A 19,369-nucleotide genomic window follows, 5' to 3' on the forward strand; every position below is an offset into this window, starting at 1 on the left:
GAAGAGCTTGTGGCCCATTTCGTCCAGCATCCTGGTCTTACAGTGGCTAACCAGATGCCTACAGAATGTTTCAAGCCAGAACTGAACACAATAGCACTCTTCCTCTCTTGCTGCTTCCAGCAACTGGCGTTAAGAAGCACATTTCCTTTACTGGGGTGTTACAGGTGGGGTAATAGCTCTGGTGAGGAACGTTTGTGCTCCTTCTGGGGTACTTTGCCCACCTTTGGTCTCCACCCTGAACTCAGCTCTAACCTGTGGCTCCTAGAAGCTGCCAGCATCCAACAGCAGCCAAACCCTGGGAATGACTTGGACTGGCCTGCTAAACCAGGTGAGGGCAGCCAGTGGGTTAGGGACTTCCCCTGCATGTAAAGACAGGCTCCCGCATATTGAGCAGATAAGACTAATACAGTGGTACCTCGGGTTAAGTACTTAATTCATTCCAGAGGTCTGTTCTTAACCTGAAACTGTTCTTAACCTGAAGCACCACTTTAGCTAATGGGGCCTCCCACTGCTGCCGCGCCGCCAGAGCACAATTTCTGTTCTCACCCTGAAGCAAAGTTCTTAACCCAAGGTACTATTTCTGGGTTAGCGGAGTCTGTAACCTGAAGCGTATGTAACCCGAGGTACCACTGTAGTGGGTCCAACGGTCAAGCAGGCAGTTTCTGCATGTGCTGTCAAGGGAAGTGAGGGACATTCGGGAGTCATCGACCTGGGAAGGTAGCGCATCTAGAAAAAGGAAACTTCCTGCCTTGCAGGATTTCTTCGGAAGAAGAAAAGGCCAAGGAGTAAACCCTATAGAAATCTAGAGTGGAGTCCCTAAGATGCTTAGGCAGTGCCTTGAATGTCTCCTTTCAGCAGCTCCCGCAGCCAAGCCGGTACCAAATGTATTGCTCTGCTTTTCCTTGGACCACATCAATGGGGTTAAGAGGAGGGTCTTGTCATCTGGACAGCCCAGGACCTCCATACACACTGCCCAGGCTTGCACCCAGGGGAGGTCACTTTGGTGCTGCTAACACAGCAGTTTGAGTTCACCCCCTCTAGGCACACTCCATTGTCTCTTGAGGCAGATGGATGCAAACAACTGCCTTTACTTGCAAGCAAATCTCATTAGGAATATAGGAAACTATCTTACATCAGGCCATATTATTTGTCCATCTGCCCAAGTGTTGTCTACTTACTGGCAATGGCTCTCTGGTGTCCTCAGGCTGAAGGCATTTCATATCACAAGCTGCTGGAATTGAACCTGAGACCTCCAGCTTGTGCTCTACCCCTGAACTGTGGCCTGTGTCAGGGTACCCATTGTAGTGCCTTCCAGATGTTGCGGGACTGCCATTCTCATCAGCCCCAGCCAGCATGGCCGGTGGTCAGGGAAGACGGGACTTATAGTCCAACACCATCTGAAGGATGCCACATTATCTATCCCTGACCAATACACACTTACCTGGGAGTAAGCTTCTGTGTTCAGTGTGCTCTCTCCCAAATAAATGTGTACACAGGATTGCAGACTTTGCTCATTTTCTTCCTTCCTGGGCCTTTATGCAATTGAGCAGTGTTAAAAATGGGATAGCATCTGAGCTCTTCATTGTGTGATAGAAACCTCAGTTTTGTTTTATGTACTCAAGGAGACTTTTCTCACAGTCTGGTAGAGAGGCACTATTTGCACTGTAATCTTTAGAGACAGTCTTAATGAGCAAGAAAGACACGAACCCCTAAGATAAAACCACTGAGGAACAGCGACTCTTTCCGTGGCTTGTCAGTAGGAGAGAGCTCAAACAGAAATATCTGATGCACAGAAGCAACTCCAGTTTTTTTCCTGATAGATTACACTGTTTGTTTCTATTTCAAATTACTTTGTCAGCGCAAGAAGAAGGGGTTAAGAGGAAGGTCACTCTTAACAGACAGTCACAGTGAAGGGAATGACAAGGAGTTTCTAATAAATTTGAAATCCATATCTCAGTCATTCTTGTAACCCCTTTGAAGTATAAAACTTAAAACTATTAAATCATTCCCATGGATTCCCAACTGATCTTCTCAAAGGAATGTTTTCAGCAGGTGTCATTAAGAGGAGAAATGCAACACTGCTAGCTTGAAGGAGGCGAAATATATGATTTAACCAAAATTAGGCTATCACTTAAAGTTTTGATGATATCCATAAGAACAATTATTTTTATCTATTTAGAAAGATGTATAAACTGCTTAATTAAAAAAAACCTAAGATGTATACATAAAACAATATGAAACAAGAATCAATAAAACAAATTTAAAGTTAGAAAATGTTAGAACCAAGTGTGCATAACTGAAGTATACGTCCATATAGCCTGTCTGAGGTAAATGAGTATTTAGCAGGCATCTTTAAAAAAAGTGAGGGTGGCAGCCTAATCGTAATAGACAAGGCATTCCAAAGCATAGCTGCTGCCACACTGAAAGGTTGACTCCTAGCAAATGTGGAACAGGTATTAAATGGCACTTGTAAAGCTGAACTTAGCTGCCTACTCAACCAGTTCGATCTGTGGAAGTACAAGGTATACTTATTATATGGGACACCAAAAATAGTATTTGGCCAGAAAGAAATCTGTAAGCTGTCAGGCCAACACTGCATCAAACAGAAGTTGATTAGCAGTGTTTGTGATCCATAGAATTGAATGTAACCCCCCAAAAATTCAAGCCAACTCCTATCTGAATAGTTCCAACTCTGTGCTCTGTTTCTTGATCACACTGGAGTGTGGCGGAAGGTTGGAGTGAGACAGAATGATCCGACTCATTCTGCATGATGACATATCATACCTCTATCTACATCTGCACAAATGCATTGGCTCAATTCTCCAAGCGCTATCCTTTTGCTGTCAAAATGGCAACTAGCCACACATAAGCAGGAAGTATGAGTGGGCTTGGGGAACTCCAATATTTGCAGAATTATATATTTAAACCGCCCAAAAATCTTTAGGGGGGAAGTCAATATGTGTGGGGGGGTCAACAGCCCAGTTCAGGCAGAGCATGCTCATAATGCCAATTGCCTGTTGGCGGGAAAACAAAAAAACTGCATAGGGTAGAAGAATGGAATGAAGCATTCTGGGAAACTGTGCACAGGAACGACTCCCCCCCCCCCACTGCAACATCATGTTGCAGTTCCACTTCTCCTTTTCTATTGCTTATAGGAGCAACATCATGTATATAACTTGCTGTCTAACATCCTTTCCGTCTGAATTTTCAGTCATTAGTTTGTGTTAAGCTCATTGACATAAATGGACCGGATATGTAGGCAGTAGAGACTGGTCAGTCTGCCAGCTCCCACCTGTCTGTCTTCTTAATGGCATCCAGTCCAGGACGTACCCTTGGCTGCCAGCTTCCTCTTCTTTAGTCTCAGTATTGTCCTTGCAGTATTGTCCTCCAGCAGAGAGGAGGATGGGAACAAACCTGAAATTAGTTGGCTCCACCTGTGATTGGCGCTTGCTCCACCTACTTTTGGCCTCCTTATCTTCTCCCCCCCCCACCCCCCGCAGTCCCAATGGGCCCCAGCCACCTCTGTATTTGGGGGAGGGGTGTATCAAAGTTGCACAGCCACCCTAACAACTCTGATTGTGGAGTGATTCTAGCAGGGATAGAATCTGAGCAGTGGGTGTGTACTCTTAAAAGACCTGGCAAAAATTCATCCTTTCCCCAGCAGCTCCTACCTCCTAATCCATTTGTCCGTGGTTTCTGTTCACCAACAATATCAGCTCCGCATATGCTTTAAAAACAGGAAACGGAGAGAACAATTTTCTCTATTTAATCTGTGTCAAAATAAATCCTTAAATATTTGTCAAAGTTTTCTGAGCACCTAAGAACAGTAATTACTAATAAGGCTGCTTTAAAAAAATTTTTTTTCATTCAATACTGTAACCAATTGCCTAGTAAAAATGAAATCAAAATCAAACATCATTTACTTGCTAAAGGCTCTAATGAAAGTAGTGGAACTTGGAGAAGGGCACATGTCACTCTGGACATGCCAGTACCGTCGAGACTGAAAGACTGATAAAGCTTTGGCTTCTGGTTTTTCTTTCTGAAAAGAGCTTATTTATTACATAAACTGATCTCTTTATTCCAGCACAGGAATGTCAGATCCTGGAGCTGCAGTGACAGTATCTTATTGAAACATTATAGTGATAACTTTATCAGCAGTGTGTGACACAGGGTGACTCCAGACCACAACATGTGCCTTTGTCATAGGTGTCTACAAACATTTCAGATAAATTGTTTCTTTGGTCTGGAAAAAAAACATCCAATGTCCCTTTGGCTCTCTCCTCTGCATATCTCTTTAACTTTTTTTCTATCTATATATATATTTACAGCGATTTGAATTTGCTGAGAGATAAAAGCCAGGCTGAATGACCAAAAAAAACCCAACCCCCCAAAACCCTCACACATAACATTACTAGTGACTCTTTAAATGGAATTTTTCATTCAGACTTTGACATTAAACTAGAAAAGCCTTTTGGCTGTGACCATACAAGCATAATAAATTGTGTATGTTTGCGATACTGAATGAATCTTGCCCATATGCTGCGCTGCAAGGCTACATGAATGAAGCATTTACCAAATCAGGCCCACCACATTAAACAGAAAAACAATCTTTATTCATGGTAACTTATCAGTTTCAATTAATCAACCTTAACAATGGAAATTCTGATGTGTTCAAGCAACTTGAAAGCAATAGGTCATCTCCAGGGCAGCCATGTTGTGTCTTTGTGCCTATGGCTTCAAACAAAGCAACATCTCCAATAAATGTCCACATACAATTCCATATTGCCAGCATAGCTACTTTTAAACATCTAAGCACGCCTCGGTCTCTAATGTACTGGCTCTGCAGATATGCACTGAGTTTGCCTCGGGTTTTGCTGTTCCCAAATATAATTGTTTTCTAGGATTTTTTTGGGAGCTCTGTTAAGTTCAAACAAAGGAAAAGACATTTCCATTGGATGACCATCCTTTCAGTTCCTCTGCTGCTATGTGAATAAGCATTGTGCAAACCATTCCAATGGTATTGAAAGGGGGTAACCATTGGTTTGATTTGGTTACACGGTTTCCTAAAGCGCTCCCTCCCACTGCCTTAGGGTCTGTGAAAGGTCCGTGACCTGTTTAGAACTGCCAAGTGAAATGTCATGTCGCCCCTCCCAAAGGGGAGTATCTGCATTCATTTGATCAGTATAAAAAATGATTGGGGATGGCGAGATCAGTGCTTTTGAATTGCAATTTATAGCAGTTTACAAAAATGCACATTGTTGGAAAAGAAAACATGGAAGTGTTTCTTTCTAAATTGCATTACCTGTGAAATGTCATTAGTCTTTTTAGGATATTTGCATCCAATTTTTACTATGAAAAACTCAAGAGAGGCTTGAAGCGAAGAAACAGGCTCCCCCCCCCCATTGTATTAACTCTTACTCCTCTTGTTCTTATTCTGTATTTAATTTTGGCATCAAGTATCTGGAAACTAGAGTTTCATGCAAACTTCCTTTTTTATTGCTGCCTTCTTTATGATAATAGCATGTGGTGCTGATTTCTCCAGCATGACACGATGATCATATCTTCCTACATTGTTTAAATACATTTGGTGTATGTGTGTGTGTTACAACAGCATCTAGATTGATATTTTCTCTTTATTCAGTCCCCATACTCTGAGATCTATGGATGATGAAAGGTATATAAATTTAATAAATAATAATAATAATACTATAATAATAATACTCTTCCCAACCCTCCTTTTTTTGTAAAAAGCTTTTCAAGATATTCAGGCAATTTGTAAAAAGTCATTTGTTGCACTGGAACAAATTGTTGTGACCAGTGTTTCATTTATAACTGGAGGCACAGCAGTTGAAATAGTTTGGAATCCCATTTTAGGCTGTCTCTGTGTGTGAGTGTGAGTGTGTGTACATTACACAGAATATCCATGTGGTTTATTCCCTATTTGGAAAAGATAGGTTATCTTAATACATACATATTTTAATTGCGCGCGCGCACACACACATTATAAATTCTGCGTTATTTTCCTGAACCAGAATGGAGAGCTCACATTACAGATGTGCCAGAAGTAGGCAAGTTTCAGATGGGTTGGCTACAGCTAACTTCTGCCCTTTCCCTGCCCTAGAATGAGAGGCTTACTTGTTTCACCTCCCAGCAGAGACTGAGGCTGGTTATTTATAGGGATTCCCTCGGAGGCACCATAGGCACCTGCTTCCCAAACTCTGGAAGGTTCAAAGTAGGACAGCAGTATTTCATTAACTGGTGCATAGGTGACATCACCTGATTAACTGCTAAGCCTCAAGACGTCACTTTCCACACAAGCAGCAACATGTGGGTGAACAATGAGAGGTTTCCACAGCAGCTGGAATAAAAACTAACATGTAAATTAATGCGGCACGTGAAAGGACAGCATTGGCTCCTTTTCTACAGTGTTCCCCTCTGCCTGAGAATTTTCAGCTGGATCCACAATAGAGTTGCCACCTTTCTTTTTTCCTTTTTCTCTACTCTGAACAGCTGCATCGTGACAGAAGTTCAACAAGTGTAACTTTATCTCAGCATGACGGGAAAGGCTGCACCCATTGAACTTCTGCCTTTTGCGCAAATCTCATTGAGGCAAAGGCTCTGCCAGGAAAATATAACCACCCTGATTTTACCACATTGTACAACAGGCTGTGCCTCTTGAAAAATCAGCTCCACCTGTCTCCACTTTAAGGACAACTTTTCAAAATCCCCTCCCCTGTGCAAACAGTTGAAACAACCCTCACTTCCACTCCCATCACAAATTAATTCCTTGTATGCAAGTCCCCCTTGCTTAAAACAGAATGTGTTTCCATATGTGTTTAGTGCTCAGGTTGACAGTTGGCACAATCCTATACATGTCTACTCAGAAGTAAGCCCCACAGACTTCACTGGGACTTACTCCCAGGTAAGTGTGTATAGAATTGCAGCTTTAAAGATAGTGTGTTTCAGGGTCTGTCTTCAGGTCTGCATAGGATAGTAGCCTTTCAGTATGTGGTGTCTATTAGCCCTGAATTATCTGTATTCCATTGGAAGCTGCCTTATACTGGGTTTAGACCATCTGTCCATCTAGCTCAGTGGCTGACAGGGGCTCTCTAGGATTTCAGACTTCTTTCCCTCCCAGCCCTATCTGCAGAACCTGGGACCTTCTGCATGAAAATCATGTGCTCTACCACTGGTGCACAACTACCACTAGCACTTAACGCAACCCTTTATTGTTTTTGCTGCAAGAGGCTAAGGTGGCTAGCCGCCTGGAAACTGCAAGCAAGCAGTTAGAGGTGTGCAGCCCAATCCTATGGATGTGTTCATGCAAGGGAGTCTTGCCCCTTTAAAAGCCAATGGAGCATCTCCACGCCATCAAAATAATATACCATTTTGATGGCCCATTGATTCCAGCCTGTTTTGTGTGTTTTTAAATGAACTTGAAGCACAATCAAAACGAGATAAGAGAAAAATACCAACAAAATATTCAAGAGAAGGACCTGAAATCTCTCTGATGTTCTACCAGGTCTCCTCGTGGCGCTGGCTTAAACACGGCAGGTAGTATAGAGTTGGGGTTGGAGTATATTAAACCCCTCATGAAATCTTCCTGGTCTTAGCTCATGAGCAGGTGATGTCCTGTCTGGTGGCAGGTGGGGGAGCATCTGGTAGTGCGTGTATTGCTTTGACGGTCTATTGTCAGAGGTTTTCAACCTTTTTGAGTCCATGGCTTCCTTGACCAACTACATTCTTTCTGCGGCACCCCTGTGGGGCTCAGGAGCCCAGTTATGAGCTGGCAGCCTCTTTCCCTTGTGGAGTGTTCCCTCGGCCTCCTCTCTTCTCCCCTTGGGAGTCCTCTGGGCAGCTGCTGCTGCCGCCCCTGGTCTCTGAACTACCCTTCCTCCTGCCCCTGCCGCCCCAAAGACAGGTGCCTCCTCACACTGACCCAAAGGGGCCTGGGACTTGTCTGTCCATTCCCAACAGCAAGGGCTGGCGGGCAGGCTGGCTGAGCTCCCTCGCTTGCTTGCTTGCTTGCTTGCTTGCTTGCTGAGGCTGCAACCAGCACCCCCTGACCAGCCCCAGAGGCACCATTCACCTGCAGAGCTTATAGCCAGTGTTGCTGCAACAAACAGCTGTGCAAGCCTTTGGGAGGCAGAGACGCAAGAAGGCATCAGAGGAGAGGGGGAAGGAAAGAGGGACAAAGCCCAGTGTTGTCCACAGCACCCCTGGTCTATGTAGTAGGTGCTACTGTTGTTTTTTTAAAGAAATAGTGTTTTGTGGCACACTAAAAGCTAATAGATTTGTGTGGGATTGTTGAGGGTGGCAACAGGGGCATAGGAAGGGGGGGCGGGTCACCCTGGGTGCCCTCACTGAGGGGAGTGACATTTGTGCACCCCCTCCGCCTGCCCAAGCCTACCCTGAGCTGTTGGGGTAAGGGGGGAGCTGCACCACTTTACCAGTGGCATTCCCCCCTTCCCCCTTCGTTTTGACAGCTTGGGGGAGGCTTGGGAATCGCAGGCGGGCAGTGTGCCAAATGTCTGCCATGGGTGGCTTGCTCCTCCCCCATCAGCGGCTTGCTCTGTCCCTGGCTGCAGGGCACATGCACCACTCCAGGCACCCGAGCGGCTACCCCACGCCTGGGAGGGCACCCTCTGTGCCATGCCCCCCTCGGGAGCACACCCTGGGCAGCCACCCTGGGCAGTGCAGGCATATGCTCCACTTCTGGGTGGCAGGAGAGGATATATTGTTTATTACTATCCTTCCTAACTTGCGCTAGCAAGTTTCTTCACTTAGCGGAGTGCATTCCCTTTCTTACACAAAAGAAAACTGGTTGCAAACTCGTGTAATTTTCTTAAGACAATAAGCAATTCAATCTGGCTTGTCCAGATTGAGGTATGTTTTAATATTCCTGGTAAGACCCCTTTTGAATCCCTCCTAAAAGAATAAAGATACCACAGTCTTATTCATAAGTAGCAATCAGGCAGAGCACAGTGTGATCCCTGAAGGCAGGCTTAAGGCTTAAAGTTACAAACATGTACAAACAGGTTTACCCCATATGGAAGATGATCAGGGGAACTGCTGTGGCAGCGAGCAGTACAGTCCAGGTGATGCAGGAAGCAGGCAGGACGAACAGGAAGGTCGAAAAGAGAGGAAGGTAGCAGCATGACTTGGCCTTTTACCAGGTCTGGAAAGGTCGTGCCCACCTACTAGTCACATGCAAGGAAGGATGCTCCAGGCCAAGAAGAACAGGAAGTTTCAACTGGCTGGACCAAACATTCCCTTGCATGTCCACTCTAGCAAAACAAGGAATGTTGTATTTGACTGCTCCCAGTGGATTACATCCCACAATTTGTTGTGGTGGCAGAAGGTTGTGTAGACTTTATCAAATGTGGGACGTGCTCCAGAGCCCACATCAACAGATGCATGAAGTAGTATCCTCTCCTTGAATCTGATGTAGACTCTGGTCCACACTAAAACTTATATGCAGTGTAATCCTACACGTGTCTATTCAGAAACAAGCCCTGCTTTCCTCAGTGGTGCTTACCTCCAGGTAGGTGATGCAGTGGCTTGCAAGCCTTACCCTTCAGGGTGCAGCAATCCTTTCTGCAGCAGACTGATTTGGTTTAGAAGGGCTCATCAGTCCAATGAACAAAGCGGTGGGAAGGCAATATGCCAAATGCTGTTTTTATCATAGTCTTCCGACAGTGGAAAATAGCTGTTTATAACCCCCTCCAAATTGACCTGTATGGAATACAGTGCTGCATTGAATTCCAAGGTGCAGTTTCAAGCTTTCTGTGTTCTCTCTCTTCCTCTTCTCAGCTTCAGAGTCCGCCGATGAGGAAGAGTTTGATCAATTGCCTTCACCCCATTCATCTATACGCTGATAGCTGGGGTAAGAGCCACCTGTGGGAAGAAAAGGCAAGAGAGAAAGCAAGAGTCCCCCTCAACATCTGGTAACATGCAGAGGATGTCCTGCCCAGCTGCCCTGTCCAGTGAATGCTTTCAGTTCTCCTACCAATCCCATGGGGTGCGCAGGAAACCATCTCTCCTGAGTAATGGAGACCTGCCAAGCTGAATAGTTTCTACTGCACACACTTTGTGTGCAAGTTTGTCCAGAGAGTTGGCTTAGGGTTACTTTTTTCTGCCTTAAAGAACAAACAGCCTTAAATAAAGAGTTAACTTAAGGCACATCTTTCTGAGCCTTTACATTACACTGCAACTGCTTTCAGTTAACTTCAGTTAAATAAAGAGTTAACTTAAGGAACATCTTTCTGAGCCTTTACATTACACTGCAACTGCTTTCAGTTAAAATGTAACTAGAAGTTGGTCCTTATATTCAGCCTGAAGGCTGCAAATCCAGTTTTGGCAAGGAGTAAAACCAAATCCCATATCATCATTCTGCAATCATATTAGAATGTGCGTGCGCAGATTCGGTGCTGCGGGTTGCGAACGTGCCTCCCACACGGATCACGTTCGCAACCCGAGCGTCCACTATAGTTAAAATCTTATAGTAATGTTGGTAACCTTTTAATGGCAGCCTGTTCAGAATCAAAGGTTTCTTTAATTATTGCAAACATGGGAAACTACTTTACATAGACTCTGAACCAGATCATTGGTCTTTCTATCACATTACCCACACACTGACTGGCAGCAGTTCTCCGGGGACTTAGGTAGAAGCCTTTCCCAGCTCAACCTGAAGGTACCAGGAATTCCATGTGGCCAGCCGGGAAGCTACCATCCTTATTTCTTCCTAATACCTCTTACTGTTTTTAGCCTTGTACATTGCTTTAGCAAATGCTGAAAGCATGTCTGGTTTTGTTTTGTTTTTACTTTATTTTGAAATAATAACATACAGATGCCATTTTATCTTCACTCAAGTTGCAACAAGGCTTACTTCCTAATGCAAATATATTCTAATGCAAATCTTCTTCCTAATGCAAATATATTTACCTTGAGCCTGTGAGGTTCATGTGGGAATGTTCAAGGTGGCAGGAGAGGATATATTGTTTATTAATATGCTTCCTAACTTGCGCTAGCAAGTTCCTTTACTTAGCAGAGTTGCATCCCCCTTTTTGCATGCACAGCAGACAGCTGGTTGCAGGCCTGTCTACTATTGTACAGTTCAGTCTGTCTCTGATTGAATTGTACGTTCCTGTCAAGTTCCCTTAAATCCCTCTTAAAAGAATAAAAACTCCACAATCTTATTCAAAGTCAATAAAAGGAGTTTACTCACATCAGTTCACAGTTGGATTCCTGAAGACAGGCTTAGTTACAAATATGTACATGCGGATCTACCCCATATGGGGGAATAATTCCAGTGCTTCTGCTAGCTGAGAGCAGTCCTAAAAGCTGGTCAAAGGAAGAAGGAAATCAAAAAGGTGTGCTGCGTGACTCGTCCTTTTTTTGCCTGGACACACCCACCTCCTATTACATGCAAAAGGAAGGATGTTCCAGCCAGGAGGAACAGGAAGTTTCGACTGGCTGGACCAAACATTCCCTCGCATGTCTTCTCTAGCATTACAAGGAACGTTGTACTTGACTGCCTCTCATGGATCACATCCCACAGTTCAGGTGGGTAAGGAGCTTTTACTGCCCCTCAAGCACAACCAACCACACACAAACGGAATGCCAACAAGAACCACCAAGTGATACGGGAGGTACTGCGCTCTTTTAAGAAGTGACTTCCTCCATCCCTTAAGCCAACCTTTTGAGAGCCAAACGGTGGGTACAGCCACAGGTAAAGGTGGTTAGAACAATGAATGTGATGCTTACTTTGCCTGGTAGGTGACATTCCACTCACATTAAAAGAGGCATCGTGAGGGTTTAAGGACTCGTTCCAGCCAGGTAAAAAGCCTGCAACAGGGATGGTGATGGATGTGGCTTGGGGAAAGGGACGTGGTGCAGGGATAATCCCAAGAGCCCAATCAGAGGGATCGAGAGGACCCATTTGACCACCGCTGACCTCAACCATCTACATTCAAATCCAGTTGCACAATGTTAACAATTTTCAGCTTTTTGGATTGTTGGAACTCCAAGCGCCAAGTCCTCCACTGAGGACCCCCTCATAATGAACCCTGAGCCTGGATGGTGGTGAATTGATTGGAGACTCCCTTGTGGTTTGGTGGGCAGGGAAGTGCTTCTCCCCCACGTCCAACCCACACAATGGCCCCTCTGCAGCAGCCCTTGCCATTCTTCAGGCATCAGCTCCTTTTGCTGTGTGTGCCACAGGCGCTTCCAAAGGATTGTTGCCCTAGAAACTTGGTTTCAGCCTCCTGCTATATATCAACAAGCTTGTTTTAGCAGTCCCTTGGCTGAATTACAGTTACACAGTTTGGCGCTTCTTTCAAATTTCCTCCCATCACTTGGGCCAAAGAAAGGAATTTTTTTCCTCCTTTAGAAATGAATTGGCTTAATTAGTAAGTAGATTAATGGCAATGGCTGGTGAGTTGGTTTCCAGCAGAGTTTCACCAGAGAGGGTTAATCGGAGTCAGGGCTGGAATCTTTCCCAGAACTGGCTGCCAGCCATTTTTCCACCAACCAATCAACCCCAGAAAACAAACGCTCTAGTCGCAATACCTACCCGAGAAATAGAGCTGGTGGGGTTTTGCTTTCAGAGACACCAGCAGCAAAAGCTGCCCAAATAAGCAACTTTGCCTAATGTTATTCCAAGGGTAAGGGGGGGGGACCCAGACCAAATGGGTTACAGTCTGAGAAATGGATAGCTAGAGGGTTGGACGCGGAAATAAACGCAAACCTCAGCTCGTTTGCTGCCTAGGGCAGGTCACTCTTTCTCCGTCGTCTTCCTCATTTGTAAAATGTGGATAGGGCTTGCATGCGATACTGAGGACTGATAACATCAAGAGTCCGAAGCCTTGAATTGTACTTAGGGCGCGCATAACCGCGTCCTTCTAAGATAAAACCTCGTCCTTTGATAAGTCCCACCGACTTTAACTAAGCATAGGGGCTGATTCACACATGCATGTACACGTCCCTCAGCACCGTATGAATCAATGTGGGTATTTGCGTGAACGCCCTCTGTTGGAAAGCATTGCGTTTGAAGTGGTGTCAGCTGATAAGAGCTACCTCTAAGGCGTGTTGACTTTTTGTGACGGCTGTTCCACACGTGCAAGTAATCCCCTGGAGTCATGTATACACTTGACCTTACTTTCAAGGCATCCCTACTTAGCCCATTTCCTCATGAGAAGTCTTGGAAACTGCACCCAAAGTGTGAGAGTCTACAGATGGACGCAGCCACTCACCCACGCGATCCCTTTGCTGTAGGCTTTTAGCAAGGCTTTTGAGTTTCGCTGGTACTTGGTTAGAGAAATCAATATGTTGCATCCAGCTAACCTACACTAAAAACAAATCACTCTGAGAAATGAACTATAAAATGAAGCTGGATCCTTCCTTGTTAAAAACCACACACCAAAATATAGATTGTTAAACTGGATCACATATTTCCATTTCCCCTAAATATGGAACCACCACCACAAAACTCCTTAAAATTGAAGAGTGCACAATGAGAATAGGCAACATTCACTCTTATTTTTCCCATACTGATAAAAATGCATTCATAATTTAACTGGCAGCTGCAAAAAAAAAGTCTTGCAAAAAGAAAAAGAAAAAACCCTGCTGAGAAATGCATATAATAGGAAAAACAGGTCGCCTGGACAGCAGTGTAATTAATGCCAGAAAAGGCCAAGCCGGTTTCATAGATTCTCTTTTGAGGATATCAAGACGAGACCCAGTGAAAAATGACGCATGCTTTAGCATTTCAGAAAGCTGGCAACTGGCAGAGCTTCTCTTTCCTTCCCCCCTTCCCCACTCCTTTTTCTCCTCTTTAACTTTCTGCCTCCGAACAAAGGGGTCGGCAGAACTAGCTAGGTTGTAATGAGTTCTGTGTCCCTAGCCTATTAAGGGCATCATGGAAACATATTGTATCGAAATAGTTTGGAGGAGAATACTGGGGATGAAAGAGAATGGGTGCTTTGATCAGCTCCCTGGGGTCCTGAGTGCGCACAGACCGGCTTGCAAGGTCTTATTCAGCTCCAGCGAGACACACTTACAAGACCATTCAATGTGATTTGCATATCTGTAATTTATCACATTGGGTCCCCCGAACATTTTTTTTTGCAAGGTAAATAAAAGTTGGGTTGAATAACAAATATCAATCATCTCAGAGAGAGAAGGGAGGGAGAGAGGGAGAAGGAACTGTCTGCGCAACCCACAGTAACGCTGAAGAAGTCTGCAAAGAGAGGCAAAGAAAACGTTTAGCCCAGCAAAGAGAAGTTCAAAGAGTCCGTTAGACAACAGGTTCAAGGCTAGTAAAAAAAAAAAATGAAGCTTTTGGCAACAGTTGCCATCCAGCGCTGTCCTGCCACTAACAAAGCTTTTGGGAACCGAACTCGTAAAAAGAAATCGCCCCCAGGCACCTAGGAGGGAAGGCGATGCTTGTGCCTTGCCCTGCAAAGCGAAAGATAAAAAGTTGGCACCTTGCTTTAAGGGAAGAAAGTGTCTTGGGACACTCAGAGAACGCCCTTCGCCTCTTTCCATCTTCCTTAATTTCAGACGTCCCCTGTTAACTGGTTGTAAACTTTTACTGGAGACCGAGAGGGGAGCATTTCTTTTTTTAATCGCTCTTCCCTCCCCCCCCCCCCCAGCCCATAAGAGACATCAGTAAGAAAAGGCTTTTGGAGGGGAAGAGGATGAGATTCCTCTCCAAAACAAGAGGCAAGTTAACAGGCTGGCATTGTTCGGCGCTCTCACAAACTTCAGCGCAACAGCAAATAAGAATCTTCAACTTGACCTTGGAAAAGGGCTCCGCGCCTCCAGCTAATCTATCAAGCCACCCCCAGTGACAATGATGTATTTCCAAGTATTGTCAGATCATGAAAAGATTGATAAATTCGCCGCTGCACACCCAGACGGAGCGCTCCTCTTTGCAAGAAGGAGGCACGCTGGAAAAAGTGCGCCTCCTCGTCCGCAGGTCTTGGGGAGGGAAAGGGGCGAGGGGGGAGCAAGAGCCGAGAGAGGCGCTCAAGGGAAGAGAAACGAGCTCTCTTGAAAGCAGACCGGTCATATTTCTTGGAGGAGCACGAGAAAGCTGGAGACAATCCTTCTCATATTAAACGCAATATTTCTTGGCTTTGGCGAGGAACAAAAGTCATAGCAAGACGTCTTTGTGACTAATTCAGTCAAAGGGCCGGCTCTGGTTCCCCCTGCAGAAAGGTCACTGTCGTTGTGTATGGTCCACCAAGGGGGGGATTTCACAGGGAAAACGGAGCCAGCTGTCCCTGTCACACTCTCCGCACTGGGGGAGCCCACACTGTGCATGGTTGTTAACTTCATTCTACACACCTGCAAAATCTACCCATTTCCAAGACTTTTCAAGGGGCTTTTTTCTTCTTCTTTGGAACTCCCCTTTTTTTGCCTTCTCCACTTTTGACAACAACTATTCAAGTTTTTCTTGAAAGCGCTGGGAGGGAAGGAAGAAGGGGGGCGCTTTCTCAGCTTCGGGTGGGTGCCCATTGAGCGCCTAGCCAAAGGAGCTGCCTTCCCACAAAGCGAAGTTTGACAAAGTCCCAAATAACTTTGCACCGACGTGGAAACGGCCTGTTGCTAACGGAAGTGCCCTTTAGCCAAAGCGCGAGCTGCAAATCGCGAAGGCTGCTGCCCGGGCAGGCGCTCTCCCGCTTCCCCCCGCGCGCTCCTTGCACTCTCGGCTCTTCGCTTCGCTCCAGCTCTTCGCCAGCGCCACAAACGGCATCACCTTTCACTCCCTTCTCCCTTCCTCGCTTCTGCACCTCCAAAAAAGAAAAACACTCAGCCACCCTCCAGGGGCTTTTCAGATTCCGTCGGGGCTGAGAAAGGCTCAAGCTCCCCAGAAGCGATCGCTTTAATTGGAAAGGAATGTAATGCCCAGCCAGTGGGGCCACTCTCTTTCCCAACTTCGCTCTAGAGCAAAATGAGGAGCTTGGAGAGAGAAGGAGTCCTGACGGGGTTTCCAGTCATGGGAAATGGAGGCTGCTTTGAGGGCCTCCCGCGACCAACCTCTTGCCCCCACAGACTCCGGGTTCTTCCCCCGGCCCGGCAGCATCCCTCCCGCGTCCCCATTTAGCCTCCTCGAAAGCAACGCTTTCGGCATAGGCCTCGCTGGAGGCCCGTCAAGGCGCCGTTGCGCCAAAGGCGACAAGAACAACCCCCTTGCCTTAAGGAGAGGGGGAAACGGCTCCCCAAAAGGCCATTCCCCAGAAAAGGCGGGCGGAGGTGGGCCTTCGCCCGGGGCTGGCAAGCCCAGGCTGCCTCAGGGAAGCTTTGCGCGGGACAGCAGCTCGCTGGCAGCGTGACAGGCGTTCCGCGCAACAAGTTCCCTCAGAGCAGGTGCGCGGCAAGGGGAGGGGAAAGGAGCTGCCGGCGCGACGAGCGAATGAGCCGGGCGGTTCAGAGAACCCCAACGGGGCTCCGGGGTGCGGGCCGAGGTCAGGGACGAGGCACCCTTTGCCTGGGCGCCTCTGGCCCGCGAGACGAGCGGCCTGGAGGCAGGAGTGGGCGCGGAGCTGGCAGCGAGCGCCAGCGACACAGTTCCTGTCAGGGGAGCCCGGTTCTTCTCCCTCTGACAGGCGCTTGGAGGGCGGGTGGCGGGGCCGAGGCGACGCTCGCCCCTTCGCCTTCCCCTCAGGGTGTCCGCAGCCACCAAGCCGCCTCCTGCTCGCGAGCCTGCGCCTCAGACCGCCTCGCCTTGCTGGGGGTCCCTCTTGGAGACCTCCATGCGCAACGAGGCCAGGGCAGGCGGACACCTCTTGTTGGAGGTCTCTTTGCGGTCTCCTGGGGCCTCGTGGGCAAAAGGGAGGGGGCTGGCTCTGCGGCAGGGGGTCCTCTGCTCTCTGGGGTGCCGCGAGCGGGCCTCTCGCCGGCTCCCCGGAGCCACAGGCACTGAGGGGAGAAGAGGGGCGCATGCGCGTCTCCAGCCGGGGACCCTCCCCAGGCGCTCGCTCCACAGTTTGGGGAAAGTTTGGCCAAGCTGCCCAGAAAGGCGCCTGGCCCTCAAGCGACGAACGTGAAGCGCCAGAGAGCTGGGCGGAGGCCTCCGGAGGCTCCCCGGCTCCTGCTGGGGGCGAAGTGGGGCCGGGGGGGCGCTCGGGGGGGTGAGGAGCGAGGCTTTTAGGAGGCCCACCGAGGCCCCTGCGCACCAATCTGGCGGCGCGCTCGGCTGAGGAGGCTGCTCTCTTGTGCAGCCGCGCGCGCCTCATTCGCCGCGCCAGCCACTCAGGCGCCCCCCTCCCCCCGCCCCTTTGTTCGCCTTAAAAGTAATGCTGCGAATTAAAAGAAATGACAATGTTTTCCCCCTGCTCGCAAGTCCCGGAGAAGGGCCCTTGAGCTTGGCAAAAATCAGGCGAATCATTCAGCGTGCCACCCCGCACCTGTGATCTTGGCATTGAAAACCCCGCAGACCTATTCCCTATTAAACTTAATTATTCCCCCCAGGCACACAATGGTTGAAATGGAGCAGGTTGGAGTCTGTTTATTGGTCGTAAATGTTTTTCTGAAGATCTTCTGAATCTCATTGTTAGCTCGTTGTTTGAGTCTGCCCTCTTTCTTTCAGTCTAGAGTAGCCTTGGACTTTTCAATTTTCAATCGTAACATCTGCTTAATCGTACGGATCAAAATATGGAGACACAAAACATATGTAATGGTGGATTTGTTAAATCCTGGTAATGAGTTATTAACAAGGGAAAACAATAGGCCAGGATGGTGAGAGCCGTATGGTAACAGAGTCACTTTATGCAACGCCTGACGTTCCCCTTCTTGATAAATGGAACTAAGGTCTGAACGCCAGGTGATAGCAAGAAAATCAATGTCTTTAGAGGCCAGCACGGAGACTTTTTTTTCTGTGTGAAAAATTAGGAGACATAAAATGTAATTGGCTGATCAAGGAGGGGGGAAAGTAGTGGTCTTAAGTTTAATTGCCCGTTGGAGGCTGAGCAAAGGCAGACAAAAAAAGGGAAAAAAGAAGCAAGACTCTGGGCCTGTTTGTTTGCTAGCATCTCAGCTCCCACTGCAAGTGCATCATTGAAAATGTGTTTTATTATAACACATGCCATGCTTTACAGTTCCCATATTGTGTCAAGACAATGCTTAATGGTACATTAAAGACAAGCAAACCATGCCAACACGTCTTGGAGACATTGTAAGGGCCTCTCTCTCCCTTTGCTTGTTTTAGGCAGCTGCAGCTCAGCACCCAGAAAAACACAAAAAGAACAAGTTTGAAATACCAGGTGCATCCGAGGGAAACCCGACAGGGATTGATATGTTATAGCCCAGGACATGAACCTAGCAATAAAGATATCATTTCGATTGTCTGCGGCTTCCACGCCATGTAAAAGGCAAGAGGCGCCCGGGCAGCCTGTTCTCCTGGCAGCAAAGCTTTCTCCCTTCCCCAGCCTCCTTTCCTATCTCCCTCGGCCAAATCCGAACACCTGTTGGCCAGACCTCACATCCCGTCGTGGGAATCGCTGCCTCCTAAGGCTTCCAGATCTCGAAAATGCAATTTGTTGTGGAATGAGCGCGGGCCCATTCCCACAGGCCTTGGGGAGGGGGAGAAAGGGGGTGGGGGTGGAAAGAAAGAGGGATAAAAAGGGGGGAGGAGGAGGAGAGGAGTGAGATTTACCAGGGACACTCAACTGGTGTTTGTTCATCCTGGCAGCTGGTCCTCGGTGCCACTGCAAAAGAGACCTTAATGAAAATGGGATGAGTTCATGCCTAGCCGAGGTTTCACACCCCATATATTATAGGGGCCTTAATCCTAATATTGGCGGATTAGAAGGCCTGGGAATCCCAAGGGAGCAGGTTCTCAAGTCTCCCTGCAACCCTGCCTTTGCTTGCAGGAGGAGAGACACTTCCTTTCCCATACCTTTTCCCCAAAGAGATTGATGCTTCGAGGTTTTTAATGGTCTCTCTGCGCCTGCTTTGTGTACGACGAAATGGCCTTTTCAGTGGGATTTAAGGGGCATCACGAATGCTGTTGGCCTCAGGGGCGAGGACAACTTGGCTGACAAGAAGCAAGAAAAGTTCAGGAGCTAACTTAAAAAAAAAATGCCTGCAGCTTTTGTGCCTGCTTTGGGTTATTTAGAAATAACAAAATAAATAAATAACCCGAGGCTGCGCCTTCGCACACTGGGGAGGGGAGGGGCGTGCAAAGGCCACCCTGAGGCCAGTCCCGGAGCAGTCAGGGTTTGGTCTGGGTTTTTCATAGGCAACATAATGACCAGCATCGTTTTCATAATTCCCATCATCAAACTCCCCCCCCCCATTTGACTGGCAGGCAACTTTGAAAGGACTATTTCTAGTTGTAGATCAGGTATCGTGTGGTCAACCA

At 47.2% G+C, this 19,369-nt stretch overlaps 1 protein-coding gene and 1 long non-coding RNA gene across 2 annotated transcripts in view; both read left to right on the top strand.

Annotated features, from left to right (window-relative positions):
• LOC310689664 (uncharacterized protein C10orf67 homolog, mitochondrial) overlaps nucleotides 1-10,178 on the top strand; it is a 54,120-nt gene extending 43,942 nt beyond the window's left edge. The window contains exon 16 of the mRNA XM_083467507.1: nucleotides 9,814-10,178. Coding sequence (XP_083323633.1) covers nucleotides 9,814-9,878 — 65 coding nt within the window. The 3' untranslated portion in view covers nucleotides 9,879-10,178. The remainder of the gene's footprint in view (nucleotides 1-9,813) is intronic.
• A 1,231-nt stretch (nucleotides 10,179-11,409) lies between these two features.
• Nucleotides 11,410-18,352, top strand: LOC310690277. The gene is made up of 2 exons (XR_014518019.1): nucleotides 11,410-11,565; nucleotides 18,215-18,352. It is a non-coding gene; the product is annotated as an uncharacterized lncRNA (long non-coding RNA).
• Nucleotides 18,353-19,369: the final 1,017 nt, after the last annotated feature.

This window comes from Podarcis liolepis, assembly GCF_965112155.1.
Source record: "Podarcis liolepis genome assembly, chromosome: 12".
Classification (NCBI taxonomy): Eukaryota; Metazoa; Chordata; class Lepidosauria; order Squamata; family Lacertidae; genus Podarcis; species Podarcis liolepis.